Raw genomic sequence first — 15,748 nt, 5'->3', positions numbered from 1 at the left:
AGATCTTTTTTGGGAGTAGGTCTGCTTGTTGGAGCATCCCTTTGAGCCAGGGTGAGTGAGCACTGCCCTGTGGAACAGCATATTGTTGCTGACACAGGCTGACCAGCAGTGGGGAGTAAAAGTCAGGATGTCACTTTCCTGATTTTCCTAGAGGTCTGTGCAAACTGCCACTGTTACAATGGACTACGCACAGAAGCTTCCCTTTAGTTAATTAATATAGTGTTATTTAAACCAGATCTGAATCTCGAAGTAGGCAAGTATACTTCTTGCTCCAGGAAGTCACTCAGTAAGTGGTGACGCCTAACCAGTCTACTTGATTGCAGCTCCTGCTTTCATCCACAGAGGACCCAAGGATAGATGCAAGGACTTATTCCAATCATAACCTTATTCTTTTTTCTCATGAGCACCAGAGGCCAACATCAAGTCATTCGAAATAATTTATTTCTGTGGAACTGGAAGGAGGCACCTTTTTAAAACAAGCCTCTGATGACTTCATACAGAACAAAAACACAAGAGCAGACCAGGTATATGGATAAATATATTAGTAAATAAATATGTTTCTGAGCACATCATGATATTCACATTTTTTGTTTCTAACTCAGACATAAATACACAGTTTTGCATATATATAAAACCTATTTTTTTGGTTTGTAATTTACCTCCAAACCCCAAGAGCCTAAAGAACAGACTCAGCAAAAAAATGGCAACCATGTTCACATTTCAAAAGGATCTGAATTTTCCAAGAGGAGGGAGCAGAGAGCAGCGTTCATGATTGACGGACTCCAGTTTGGGGCCCTGCACCCACATTAGCTGCCTCCCAGTGGTGCTGGGTGTCCTGGGAAGAGGCTAAAGCTCTGTTCTCTGTCACCTCTGGGGGCCACTGAGGGTTGGGTAATGAATTATGCTCCTTTGGGAAGCTCTGGCTTTCACTTCTACTTCCAGCTGAAGCCCTGTTGTAGTGCAAGGGAAGAAAGCTGAAGCCATGGGTGACTGGTGCCTCCTGAGACTGGCGGGGCACAGTTTGTGGGTGGCAGCATTGGCAGCAAGTGGTGACTGCCCCCAGAAGCTGGTGGCAGTGGGGTGATGATTGCCCGCAGAAGCCAGTGTTGGTGTGGCGAGCTGCAGCCAACTGCAGAAGCTGGCGGCGGTGGCACCAGGATGGCGACTGCCTGCAGAAGCCAGCGGCAGCATCGGCATGGCAAGTGGTGACCGCCTGCAGAAGCCAGTGTTGACGTCAGTGGCAGCCAGTCTCGGGGGACGTGCACCCCTGTACCCCATGTGTGTGGCTGAAACCCTGCTTTGGAAGAGTATAGGAGACAGGGCATATATACACATGCAGGGAGGCTACTCTGACATGCTGTAATTACAACACACTGGAGCAGACTACATGGTAATTTCCATGCTCCAGCAGACTCCAGCATCATGTGTATCAGCATCCGTGCTGAAAAATGACAGCAGGGTGCTTTAAATCAAAGCTCGTTCAACGAGCTTTAGTTCAAAGCGCTCTGCCACCAATGTTCAGCACATGGATGCTGATACATGTGACACTCCTGGTGCTTTTAATTAGCATGGCTCTTGGAACTGGGCTAATTAAAGCACCCTCCCGCTTCCCCCTGAACACATTTATAAATGGCCTCAAAGTCTGGTTCTGAGAGGTGCTGAGCACCTGTGAGTACCACTGAAGTAAGGAAGCCACAAGTGCTCAGCATATATCTTAGGATGGGGAGCATTTCTTAGCTATGGGTCTCCTTCCTAGAAGACCAAACTCTACTTCTCTTACCATTTAAAATATCTCAGAATATTTCTTCTAGTAAGAAAGAGCTCCTTCTCCTCTAAGAACCCATCTGGACACTCCTAATCTAGCTAAACAACCCCTGGATTGTCTCTCAGTGCTCAGGGAGATCCTTGGGTCTTGGTTTATAAATGAAAAGTACCAGCAGCGTAAGACTGGAAAATGAAAATACTTAAGAAGTGGGAGCTGTCCCTCACAGCCCACATAATACTGCAGTAAGAGCAGAAGGGGTCCTTAACCACTGAGGGCATGTTCTGTTGAGTTCGGGCTTGCAGCAAGGGAACTTCCTCCTCTTAGTGTTACTGGGAAAAAAATACTTTAAAACTGCAAACTAGAGGCCTGTTCTTTCAAGTGCTGCCTGGGAAGCTTTAAGCAGTCTGACTCCTGGAGGTATCTATGAGAGCTTAGTGTGTTTATCTAGAAGTCAGCACTTTGCAGGATCATGCCCTGGATTTGTGAGCAGCTTTGTGTTCAGGGCCTTCTGCTTTTCAAAGTCAGTTCAGGAGACTGGGATGCTCATGGGTGGGTTATTTAAAGATCCTTAAAGAAAATTCACATGCAGTAGAAATACAATTGTGGGCATCTAGGCTGGCTCCTGCTTTCTCCTCAGACTTAAAGTGACCTGTAAACAAGGGGAAATGAGCTTGTTCCTCTTGCTTAGTTATTCATAAAAGAGAGAGAGAGAGGCTAAAAAATGCAATCCTGCTCGTCTTTGACCTGAGAAATCCAGATCCTCTCCAGACTGGAACACTGGCTAGCTGCACAATGAGCGAGTGACAACCTCACACAAGCCAAGAGAATAAAAACAATTGTTTTGCTTTCTTTGTTTTGCTTTAACCAATATTGTTTGTTTTAGTACCAGCTGCTTGATTTCAATAATTTACACCTGGGGGAGAAAAAGCCTTTCTTAAAGACTGAAGTGTTAAGAGTTCACAGTAAATTGCCCAGAGAATGCCCATCCTTCCCTGCAAAAATGTTATATCAAAACCAGGAATGAGCTCAGGGAGGACTGGATTAGATCCAAAGCTTATACAGTCCAATGTCCTGTGTTGGACAGTGAACAACACCAGATACTTCACAGCAGGGTACTAAAAACCCTATAGTAGTAGATGGGGTAATGCCTCCCTGTGCCCACTGACTCCCATCCTGATTTTTAATAGGTGGAAATTGGCTTTAGCCCCACGGCAGGAGATATACCATCTTTTCCTAAAGCTCATGAGCATTAACTCTGTAAACTCTGGATATTCCTGTTTGCCACATACCTGTCCAACCCCTCTTTGAATCTGGCTAATCTCTTGGCCTGAATGACTCTGTGGCAAGGAGTTCTGCTAATCCCATGTTTTATGAAAAAGTATTTTGTTTGATCAGTTTTAAATTTCTCACCTTTATAGTTCATGGAATGTTCTTGTATTATGAAACTGGGGGAATAAAAACTCCTGCTGTCTCCAAAATAAAATACAAACAGGGATTAAACAAAACAAAACAAAACTCAGACCTCCTGTCTTCATTATAAATAGGCTGGAAAAGGGCATGAGCTGGCTGCTTTTCAAAACCTACAAAACTACAACAGTATTAGCAAGTGGGGCTCTGCCCAGCATTTACTGCTGCAGAGGCTTCACAGGAAATTTCCAAGTACTTCTTACTGTGGCATTTGGTGATGATGGTTACCATACTGAAGAATGGGAGAAGGAGCCATGCCACCTCATGGGTTTTCCTGTGACTCTCAAGGCAGGTGCTTCTTAGCTTTGACACCTGCATTATGCCTGATTTAGGCAGGTGTGGTCACAGTGCTAACTTTTAACCCATACTCTTGCAATAGGTGGGAGGGATGAGAAATTTGTGTTCATATTCCCAGGTGAGATGATAGATTCTGAGAAGCAGTGAAAGGATTAGCCCTCCAACTTGTGAAAATGCTGCCCACATCCTCCAGATCCTTCTTGCTCTTTCTTCAATAGGATCCTAGTGCAGGCAAAGCATAGGAGGTCACCTGATGACTCTAGGCTAAAGGGCAGTGAGTTGCTTAGTGGAAAGGATCCTTAATTTCTACTAGACTTGAAGCAGGGTAAGGACCTCAGAGAGCTCCCATAGTGTAGAAATGGAACAGAATTATGTTTGTGCTTATGTTTGGGAAATAAGAGTGTAAGGAGTTAAATGAAATAGGCTGGTATGACTTTGACCTAAATGAGGAAATACAGAAGACAGGAGCTACCTGGCTACATATTATTTCTGCAGCCTTTGGTCTTGCATGTTTGTCTATTTTCCAAACATTTAGCTGAACTTCTAAGCCATCCAGAGGTGTAGCCATGCAACACTTCCTGCTTATACCACCCGGAATGCTTTCCAGCTCATGCACACCGAACATACGGCTCTAAGCATCTAAGTCCATGCACAGAGCATGCTTTTGAATGTGTGTGTGTTATCTAGGCCTTGGAAGAAAAAGGGGATATGGAAATATTGACTGGTGTTTTTATGTGATCACAAAAATTTGGCATTGTGTAGGGCAGAGGCCAAGACCAGGTACCATGTAAGTTATAAGCATAATTTGCTTATCAACGTGGGGCATGCAGGGTGGGACTGGTAATGATGCTCCCTGCTTAGAGAAACAGACAGTGCGCCACTGAGCCTGAAGGATTCCACTTCTTGTTGCTGTTCTGCAGCTCTTTGTCTTCTCTAGCTCTCTGTAGTAGGCAAGTGAGTTCATCTGTTATTAAACTGAATGTTCATACATGTCTTGGATCCCCTCTTCAGATCCTGCAGTCAAAAAATAAAGTGTAAGTGGTAATAATCCTAGCCCACTAGGGTCCTGATTCCCCTGGGTCCTTGATTCTGCCACAAAACAGGGAACAGCAAATAATACAGTGAAAGTCACAAGGTTCTGCCAACATATCCTAAGGGAACCCTTCCTGACCCCATATTCACAGTCTGTTTAACCTTCTGAGTTAATGAATAGTCAAAGCTAGAGTTAAGGTAGAAACCAAACTGCTGTTCTAAGCACCTGTTTTCACTCAGACCTTTCTAAAATCATGGACTGTGGGTGTGACGCCTTCCTGGCTTCACAGCAATACCAACAGGCTGCAGGCCTTTTTTCTAACTTGAAAGAAAAATATGTACAGCCCTTTTTAATTACTAGTGATTGAAAATAACAATAATTTGTAGTCACATAATGCTTCTGGCAACACCTTCCATGTGCTGGGCTAAACAGCAGAATCGGCTCCATTGTAAATCAAGAGTCCACAAGGTTTGTGTGTGTGGGTGTGTTATGGGTGTGTGCGCGCATGTGAAGAACTTATTGGGGACAACCTAAATGGGAGGTTGTTCCCCGAGGTGGCAAATCACATTCAGAAGTAGAGTTTGAGAGTAACTGCAGCTCTGTGTTCCTCAAAAGCAAGGCAAAAAACCCAACCCATTGACAAGATCCCATTCCTCAGTGAATTATCCACAGGCACTAAGGGATTTACACAGGCACATTCCAGCCTATGGGCTCCATAGAGACTATTCAGTGTGGGCGTGGGTGTCTACATGTTCATTAATGTGCTGTAGTTACTGTGCATTAAGTTTAGTACTTGGATAACCAAGTATTAGATCAATGCACAGTAGCGCCAACACAGGTTTTTTCTGACGTTAACCTGCGCAGTAGCCTAGCACGGTTTTTGCGCAGCACACTACTGCGCAGTGTTATGAGGCTACTGTGCAGTTAGCATCTTGTGTAGACACACCCTGTGGCTACTGCTTCAGACATTCACTAGTCCTTTGTGGTGTCTGGCACCTCAGTCAGATGTGCACGGTTCTCCTGTGTTGCTGGAGACTCAACCCCACCAGGTGCTCATACACTGGCCACATGAGCCCACCACAAGCAAATGCCCAAGTGCCCATGACACTTGCTTTTCTCTCCAGGTCCTTGAGATCAGAAGGAAACAGCTCTCTGTCTGATTCTTTGTGGAGAATGAATAAAGAAACTTGTAAGCTGGTCACAGCAAATCTACCCTAGTTACAAATAATGCACTTATGCTTAACAACAGAACCCAGTCAAATTAGATATATGGGCAGAAAGTAACCAAATAAGATCTAATTAAGGAAAAGCAGCTAAGACATTTGGGAAGTTTAGTTTAAGCAGTGTTATAGGAATGCTCTGTGTGTACAGGGAAATAGTTAACTCAAAAGGTGCCAGTAGATGGCACACTAGAATACATGTCACTCTTCCTGGGTTTTGTGGGACAAAAACACATGTACACTATAAACTGCTTCTTGCATGCACATACAGCTTTTAACCTGGTATCAAAGTCAAAGCTATTTCAATTCCCAAGCCCTGTGCAGCATGTTGGGACCAGGTCATGCTCCACCCCCACCCACCCCCACTCAATTGGACTTGGCCATGCCCCCTCCCCACATGGGGCCTGTTTGGGCTGGGCCATGCCCCCTCCCTCTTCCCGCCCCTCTCCCTACAAGGCCAGGTTGGAGATGGGATGCCCCCTGTCCACCTCCATGCCACTACCTGGAGCCCTGCCATGACCACCCTGTGCTGGACTGGGACCATCAGCTGTATCCAGCCCACAGAGAGCCTGAACATCGTCCATCCAGCCCACCGGGCAAAAAGGTTTGGCTCCACTATGATAAATTACTAAAAGGGTTTCCCTTTTTGCAAACCCATCACCCCCCTTTATGATTATAGTATCAATCCCCATCTTCTTTAGTTTAGCTAATAATTTTCTATGGGGGACAGCATCAAATGCATCGTTTAACTCTGTATAGATTAGATCTGCTGCATTCCCCTTATCTATGAACAGAGAGAGGTAGTTAGCTGTGCTAATCTAAAGTCAAGTAGAAGGCAAGGTAGGTTTGCACTTTGTAAACTAACCAGAGTAGATACAGATATACAGCACAAACTTCCATGAGTCGAAGCTCACTTCATCAGATGCTGCAAAAGGACGTGCAGCTAATATCAGAGCGATGTTCATTCATTCTGTAAAGTAGGGATCATCTGGTCTGTCCAATGTAGACAGCAAAGGGGCACTGTAAGCAGGTGATGGAGTTGCAAGTGTCACAGGGCACTAAGGCATGTCTGCTCCTTTGAGGGCAGAAGCAGCCTACCCAGAGAGCCCTGGGAGCTAGGCAGAGCTGCACAGCTGCAGATTGCCTGGGCAGCAGGCTGATGAGGGAATTAGCTGACACCTGCACACGGTCACCTGACCGGAAGGAGGCAGGGCCCTAGGCACATATAAGCCCCAGGGCTGGGCTGCTAGGAGTTAGTTCTCTGGCAGCAGCTAGGGGAAGGTGAGTCTGTGTGAAAGAGCTACCTAGTGATGTTTGGTTGCCTGATCTGCTGCCTGCAAGACTAACAGGGCTCCAGAAGCAAATAAGGTACCCAGGGCTAGCAGGTACACAATAGTAGGGGAGAAGTTGACTTCCTAAAGGGGATAGTGTGCTCTCTATCATTATTGTTAAGTTATAGCCCAGGGGCTTATGTTTATGTTGTCATTTGCACCAGTGAGGGATGAGGCTATAAGGCCGGGGTGGGCAAAATGTGGCCCGGGAGCCGGATATGGCCTGCCAGGCCATTCTATCTGGCCCGCAGGGCCCCTAAAAAATTTAGAAAACTAATACTTATCTGCCCTGGGCTGCCTGCCATGCGGCCCTCAATAGCTTGCCAAAACTCTAGTAAGCAGCCCTCTGCCCAAAATAATTGCCCGCCCCTGCTGTAAAGGGAGGTGGAGGCCTCATTGGTAGGGATCTGGGGTTTTTTATTTCCCACGGAAAACTAGAGAAAACCACGGATTCCCTGTTTTTTATCAGAGAAAATGCAGATTTCTCTTCTTAGTGGAGAAATCTGTAGGCTCTCTGCTCTTGCAAAGAGCTCTTGCAGCCTGGCACAACACCAGCCTGCAAGAGCCACTTGCAAAAAGGGTGGGAAACCCTGAGCCCTGGCCAGAGCAGGGGAGGGCAGAGCCTGAGCCTCTGAGGCAGCCAAGGCTGGGCTCAGGCTCGCCCTTCGCCCCTGGAGCATGGAGGCAAGTGGGGCTGTGGGGCAGGGTTGGGAAAGATGGTTGGGGGGGTGCTGCCAGCCCCAGGCAGCACATTGCAGCTGGGAGCAGGGGGTGAGGGCAGGGGTGCCCCTCTGCAAGGGGCTCTGTGGAAAAGCGATGTGAGGCGCAGTGTGGTGGTGCCTCCATGTGCAGGCCACACGCATGCTGCCTGGCTGGTTGCCCAGGGCAGGGAGGGAGGCTGGCATGTGGCCGGGGAACAGCTCCGTGGCCAATGCTGCAGCCACAGCAAGGGATGGGGGCATGGGGAGGGGGTGCTGGGGCTTGCACACAGTGGCTGCTGCCACTTGGAGGGCCATGATGGCTGCTGCCTCCAAAACCTCCTGCTGCCACCGCGGAGCCGTGTCTGCAGCTGCGCAGCTGGCCACTGGGTGGAAGTGGCAGTGTGGTGGTGGCAGGGTGGCATGCAGCAGCCACCACCACCACCCTACACTGCGTCGCTGCCACCAGCCACACAGTTCTGAGCACAGCTCCACAGTGGCAGTGGGAGGTTGTGGAGGCAGTGGCAGTCACCGCTGGCACAGGCGGCCGCTGCCGCTTTCCTGTGGGGCTGCCCACTTCAGCGGTGATGGCCGCTGCGTACAAAGCCCCTGCTGCTGCCGCGGAGCCATGCTTGGAGCTGTGTGGCCGGCGGCAGTGGTGCAGCGTGGTGGTGGGGCTGGGAATGGCTGCGTGCTGCCCAGCCACCACCACGCTGCCGCTGTTGCCTGGCACCCAAGCACAGCTCCGCAGTGGCAGCAGCAGGAGGTTTTGTACACAGCAGCCGTCGCCGCTGGCACTGGCAGCCCCACAGGCAAGTGGCAGCGGCTTCCCATGCCAGCGGTGACGGCTGCTGCCTCCACAACCTCCTGCTGCCACTGTGGAGCCATGCTCGGAGCTGTGCAGCTGGCAACAGCAGTGCAGTGGTGGGGCTGGGAATGGCTGCATGTTGCCTGGCCACCACCACCCTGTGCTATGCCGCTGCTGCCAGCCACACGGCTCCAGACACAGCTCTGTGGCGGCAGTGGGACGTTTTGGAGGCAGCAGCCGTCTCCACCATCACAGCCCTCCAAATAGGTGGCAGCGGCCACTGAGTGCAAGCCCCAGCCCCGCCCCCACGCCCCCATCCCTCACCATGGCTGCAGCATTGGCTGCAGAGCTGTGCTCTGGCCACATGCCAGCCTCCCTCCCTGCCCTGGGCAGCCAGCTGGGCAGCATGTGTGGCCTGCACATCGTGGGCACCACCACACTGCCCCCCATATCACTTGCCTGCAAAGCCCCTTGCAGAGGGGTACCCCTGCCCTTGCCCCCTGGCCCTGCTCCCAGCTGCGATGTGCCGCCTGGGCCTAGCAGCACCCCCTGCTCCCTCATCCCCCAACCATCTTCCCCAGCCCTGCCCCACAGCCCCCAAGCCCCACTTACCTCTAGGATCCAGGAGCGAAGGGCATAGCTCCGCGGTGGCAGCGCTTACCCACAAAGCCACCCCCCCCATGCAGCTGCCACCACCCCACACCGCCGCAGAGCTGTGCAGCCAGTTGTGGGGCATGCTGCTGCATGCAAGCCCCCTGATTCACCCTTTGGCCAGGTGGCACATATGTGGCCCACACATGGTGGCTGCCACCGCGCTGCTGCTGTGCCCTGCGCCACTTGTCCACAAAACCATTCAGGTGGCTGTGGGATAGTAGCGCAGGGTGCAGTGGCACAAGTGCAGTGGCGGCCTCTGTGTGCAAACCTCCTGTCAGGCTGGCCAGGATGTGTGTGGCCGACAGAGTGGCACCCTGCCCTCACCCCCCCCAGCCTTGCTCCTGGGAGTGGGCACAAGGGCACAATTTCCCCCCCCCCACCCCACACTTCTTGATCTTCCCCCCACACACACTTTACCTGCTGGGGTGGGTGTCAGTGTCTGTGGGTCCAGTCTGGGGGGCTGTTGCCAGAGGCATCAGGAGGGCTGTTGAGGCTGGGGGCAGGGGGTGCAGGGCACCGGCAGCACTGGGAGGGGCTTTGGGAGGCCTTTAATTTTTATCATGGATTTTGGGTTTTTAACCAGAGAATTTGCCATTTTTAATCACAGAAAACCAGGATCCCTGCTCATTAGTACCCAGAGGGGGGCACACAATTGTGTAAAGTCCCAGTGCCAGAGGGGTGCAGCTGCAGGGGCTGGAGAGCCCAGCAACGAGAGGAGATTGATCAAAGCTAGTGCCTCCAAGCCAGGCCTAACACAGTGGGTCTAGGCCAGAAGGTCTAGCTATGTAACAGGGAAGGAAACTGAGTAGGCTGAGACTCCAACAGAGGGAACAATATTCATATACCATCCTTGAGGCATGGGGTGTGATAAAGAACAGGCTTTGGAGCCACACACTTGGCCCATAAGGCTTAAGGTGTCCTGTGAGGTACTGACATGAAGTGGGATCCAGCAAAGGGTCCCAGAGCCCACAGAGTTTTGGTGAGGTTCAAGAGGACTGCGGCTGTACAGAAACTTGTGGGCTGCCTCCCTACTTATGACTTACCAACAAGACGTGGCAGGAAAGATTACAAGGCGCCTGCAGGGTGGAGCTGACAGTCGTGGAGCCCAAGAGCATCACGGCCATCCCTGGAGACCCCATATTGTAGTAAAGTGAATGAACTTCAGATGTTATAATCCGTGTTATTTGGTCCTGTGATGATGTGGTCTAACACGGGGGTACAGAAGGCATTTGCATCTATTGCAAGGCCTAGTGCCTTGGTGAAACTGGGATTTAGGTAGCCTGTTGCTTGAGAGATGCTGTTTGAAGTTGGGGTGCTGTCTTGTAAGCTAGTACCAGTGTGTCTCCCATGGCTATTTTGAGACTATCATCCTTTTTCCCGGAGGGGTTGGAGGTCATTAATGATATGTTTAAGGTGTTCAAGCCAGCAGTTGTAGGTGACAATGAGAAGGACCCTGCTGTCCTTGTCCAAGCCTATGGCACAACAGTTTAACCTCCCTGGACATTGCATTGCTGACCTGAGGGTGGCTGTTCTCAGACAGCAATCTTAAAACAGATTTTAATGGGAAACTGCAGAACATTAAATCATCCATAGATTGGGTTGTGTTAAGTATGGTTTGAACATGGATTCTTATCTCATCACATGGGTTAGCTTTGGTGATTCCTTTGTTCCTATGTGTTTAATGCTTGTCTTTTTCCTCTCCCTTGTCTTTTGTATTCTAATTGCTTCCTCCTTCTTGTACTCTACTTTTTGCATATCCTTTCACAGTATCTGATGAAGTGAGCTTAATCTCTCAAAAGCTTGTGGTACATTCTCATTTGGTTATTCTATAAGATGCAAATCTACCCTGCCTGCTACTTACCTATGTTGGTTATCTCATCATAGGCTATTAAATTGGTCTGTCACAACTTTACTTGGATAAAACCATGTTGCATTATATCCTCAAAGAACATTCCTGCCCAGAAGAGACTTCCATCTTCCCACTCATCTGTGAAATATGATTCTACATCCTGCTTGCCACCAGACAACTTTGAGTTAAAGACGGTTCCAACTTCTCTGTACCTAATCTGCACAAAGGGAACTATTCCAAGCAGGAGATTTTACCACATCTCAGCTCTCCTGTGAAATAGAAATGAAAATTCATATCTAGGAGAACTTTTACAATCTTTCTTCTCTGCTATGCCTGAAGAAGGCTGCCTGTGCCCAAAAGCTTGCAAATAAGACATAATTTGCAAAAATATTTCAACTTGTCTAGTTAATAAAAAATGTCACCTCTGCCACAAGTTCCAATTCCTTTTTGCCTCTAGACCAATACGGCTACAATCTGGATATTTGTTGCATTATATGCAGTTTTCTGATTACCTCCATATCCTGGATTACTCTGTCCTTCAATATCTGTTCTAAAATCTTGCAAAATTAATTAAGTTAAGAAACATGCCTGTAATTGCCTGGTTCATTTTCCCCCCACTTTCTTTTGACATCAGCACATATTTACTGTTCTCCCATCCAAGGATATTATTTCCAAATTTACAGCTCCACTGAGGAGCCATGCTACAGGAATGGCTATTTCATTTGTCTTTCTTTCAGCATTCTGGAATGGATCACATTAATGCACATTAAATTTAGTACCTCCAGTGTGAAGGCGGCTGTATATGACTGCGGAGGCTACTCAGACACTAATTCCAGCGTGTCGGAGCAGACTCGATTAACTGAATCTGCTGGAGGGCCGTGCTCCTGCGAGCCTCTGCATCTCATGTATCCGTGTCCCTGCACTTCAGAATGGTGGTAGGGGGTGCTTTATCTAAAGCACGTTTGATTAACTCTAGATAAAGCACCCCAGTCACCATTTTGAAGTGCAGGGGTACTGATACATGAGATGCTTCAGGCACTTTAATTAGAGCGGCTCTCAAAGAGGCTCTAATTAAAGCACCCTCCCTTACACCTGGAGCATATGTAAAGACGCCTTGAGGTACTAAATTAATGAGCATTAGGATGCACACAAGGTGCAGCAGTGCATTTGCACACATTTTTTAGTGACACTTTATGTGCAGTAGACTATTTTACTCCACATTAGTGTACTGTCATGGTTTTTTTATGTGAATCTTTAATGCACAGTATAATAGTCTATTGGGCATTAAAGCCCACATGTAGATGTGCCCACTGATTTCATAAAAAGGCCAATATAGCTTCAGCCTGTGTGTACAAAGATCTCCCTTTTGGAAGCCAGACAAGGGCTATAGCTCTGGTGAAAGAGCTGGGTGTTGTTTACAGCTCAGCAAGCCATTGACCAATTAGGGAAGCCAAGAAAAGAACAAAAGAGTGACTGGGCTTTGCTGGGGTAAAGCAGATTAAAAATGTGCATCTGTCCAGTTAAGCTAAGGGACCAAAAAAGAAGGCAGGGGCTATGGTATCAGCTCACGGTTACTGACAGAAGCACAGAATCGCCTTAAGCCCTACCTTGCATCATCAGGCACCTGAATACTTGCTAAATTGCCTGAAATTCTAGAAGAACCACAGAAAGCTGCTGCTGTTTGTGTTTGGGTATTGCTCTCCTGCCCAAAGAGGCAGAAGCTGGGAGGCTGATGTGGTCCCTATCTGTGTGGAGACCTGTCATTTTGCAATAAGAAGGAAGCTATTATTGTTGCCACTTCACAGATGGGCAAACTGAGAACTAGACAGTTTAAGGCAGCATTTCATAATGTGAGCATCTAGAGTTAAATACCAGAATCCTTACTTGCCCCCTAAAAACAAATGACTTGCCCAAGGCCATACTCTGAGTCAGTTTCAGAGTTAGGAATGAAAGCCAGGAGGGATGAGAAGAATCCACAGTCCAAGGAGGATAACAGTCCAAGAGCAGGACACGCAGCATAACTATCAGGTGTATAACACTGGACTATAGAACTGGGAGCTTCATAGGTGTCTATGAGAGTGAGGCACACAGGCCCTGCTGAGGCCCCTTGGAAAATTTCAGTCTTTCTGTATTGGTACCACCTCAAATAATGGAATGACTAACATATACCAAGTGGGCATTGGGCAGCGTCAGCAGGGAGACTCCAGAAAGAAACCCCAACACAGAATGGTTAGGTTAAAAACGTGTTCAAGGTACATAAGAGGTAGGTAAGAGGAATGTATTCAAGCCAGATGGACCATTAGTGCATGTAGTTTGACCTCTAGAAAACATCACAATCTCCCCTGAATTAAACCCACTAATTCATGTTTGACTAAAGCAACTGAAAAACATAAATTGTGTCTAGCTGTAGTTGGAAAGTGGGATGCCAAGTCTTTATCTAAAGAAATCAAGAAATGGAGGCTGCAGCCCTTCCCTTGGCAGTCTGTTCTAAGCTCAAATATCCTCCTATTTAAAAATATGAACCTTCTTTCTAATTTGAATTTTTTTGGTTTCAGTTTCCAAAAGCTCAGGTACTTCTGTCAGATTTGTAAAACAGAGGAGACTTATGAATCACAGCTGGATGAATGATGCTGAAGCTTTGAAACGCACCTAGTTTCAGTTGTTGTCAGTGGTTTGGGAGCAATACCTGGTGCATTATGGTACACACAAGTGTTTCCGTACATTACTCCAGTTTACCATTCGGAGGTTAACTAACCGCAGAAGTAACGGACTTACCCTGATTGTGTTGCAGAGTTTGGCAGTGAAGGTAGAGACCTGTGTTGTCTTCTGTTGTGCCTGTCCCTGAGAAATCACCTGGAAATATGGGCTTGCTCTCCTGTTCTGATAGTCCTTGTCTCTGCTGCTGGGGTTCTGAGTTTGAGTGTGGGACTAGGCACTTCCAAACCACCTGAGAGCCTGAGGAATAGGGCAAAGGAGCACTTGACATGAGTGGCTGAACTTCTTGGGAGCAGCTATAACCAGAGGGTTGACCACAGTGAATGTGAACATTACAGGCTTTGTGCATGTCTGAGTCCTCTGGCAGGTGAGCCAGGGAAGGCTCCAGGTGGCACTTCTTTTTCCTTCTGTGATGACGACTTTGTAAGCTGTATTTCTGGGACAGCTGGAAAGGCAATGAACCAGCTGCTCCAACTGGTCTGACAGCTACCTTGCTGAAGTCAGACTGGTCTGCAGACAAGGAAGGGGTTTTTGAGGGGTTATGTCTTTGCTGCAGACAGGAAGGCTGTCCTGAAAGAGGTGCATCCTGAGGTAAAGAGATGCTTTCAAGATGCTGTGGGCAGTGACGAACTTTCTCAGCCTTTTTTTGTATCTGAGCACTCTGCAAACCCATTTTGGCCCCAGAATATCTGGACTTGCGCTGGCCAGAGTCCTGGCCTGGTCTCCCAGATGGACATTCCAGGTCCTTCCTGTAGTGATGGTGTCTGTGGTGGTGATAATGGATATGGCTAAGTATCTGAGGCTGGGCCAGGGCAGCACTGCCAGTCACTATAAAGTCCAACGACCTCGGCCTTGGCTCTCTTGGAGGCTGTGGCTGGTCCTGGCCATGGTCAGTGGTCGGTCCTTCAGAGCTGCAATACACTAAAGGGTCATAGTCACTGCTCAGGGAGCTGCGGAAGGTAGAACAGCTGCCATGGATGCCCTGGAGGCTGACATCTGTGCAGTTCAACATAGAGTCACTGGAGGAACCATGACAGGGCCCCGAGCTGGAGTCACTGCCTGGACCATCTGCCAGATAGCCACTGTGCTCAGTGAGGTAGCTCTCTCCTGAGCCACTGCTGTTTTGATGCCTCCCGTGACTGGCCCCCCAACGAAGAGCAGTAGCATGGTGCTGCTTTGGTGTGAGGGGAGTCCTGAGCCCCAGACAAGAGGACTGGTGCTGAAGGGGACAAGTCCTGTGAGAAGACGGTGTCTGCCCACATGCTGGAGGCTTGCGGTGCTGCTGGATGAGAAGACTTTGGGCCAGTGGGGGCTGATGGCTGCATGTGGGCATGGGGCCTGCTGGCCTGTATGGCATGTAGTGCACGGTGTTAAAATCCAGCTGGGAGAGCTCTGGGGAATGGAAAAAGGGGCTGCCATGGGAAAGCTGTGAAGAAAAGCTTCTGGGGCTCTGGGCATAGACCTGTGGGAAGTGATAAAGGGTACGTCCTGGATGCTGCCGGAAGAGGTGGAGGCGCTGTCCAAGCTCCAGGTCCCGGGGGTTCTGGCTGGAATGCATGGGCTGAGCAAGCGGGTTCCTGTCTAGCAAGGAGAGAAGGGGCACATACTCAAAGTGTTCTCTCAGCACACCTGCCTCCCAGCGCCTGGTTTCCTGCAACACCTGGAAGTCTCTCAACTGTTCCACCCCTCAAACCCAGGGCCTGGCAAATCCTCCCTGCTGCCCTGCACCCCTCACTCAGTGCTTGGGAAGTATTCTCAGTCCTGGTTTCCTTAGTCACCGCAGCATCTGGTAACACATTCCCACTGCTCTCAGCCAGTGCCCAGCAGCCCTTCTCTGATGCCCAGATGCTAACCTGTGCATGAGCTGGAGGTATGCACTGCTGCTGATGCTGGTTCACACCCACTGTATCT

General features: G+C 48.9%; 1 protein-coding gene across 1 annotated transcript in view; it reads right to left on the bottom strand.

Moving 5' to 3' along the window:
* Positions 1-419: 419 nt before the first annotated feature.
* Positions 420-15,748, bottom strand: part of RNF43 (ring finger protein 43) — a 75,626-nt gene continuing 60,297 nt past the window's right edge. The window contains exons 8-9 of the mRNA XM_006267924.4: positions 13,898-15,418; positions 420-4,543 (exon numbers count right to left, since the gene is read on the bottom strand). Of these exons, the coding sequence (XP_006267986.3) occupies positions 4,500-4,543; positions 13,898-15,418 (1,565 nt within the window). The 3' untranslated portion in view covers positions 420-4,499. The remainder of the gene's footprint in view (positions 4,544-13,897; positions 15,419-15,748) is intronic.

This window comes from Alligator mississippiensis, chromosome 14 (genome assembly GCF_030867095.1).
Source record: "Alligator mississippiensis isolate rAllMis1 chromosome 14, rAllMis1, whole genome shotgun sequence".
NCBI classification, from domain to species: Eukaryota; Metazoa; Chordata; order Crocodylia; family Alligatoridae; genus Alligator; species Alligator mississippiensis.
This window is presented reverse-complemented; position numbering and strand designations above follow the sequence as displayed.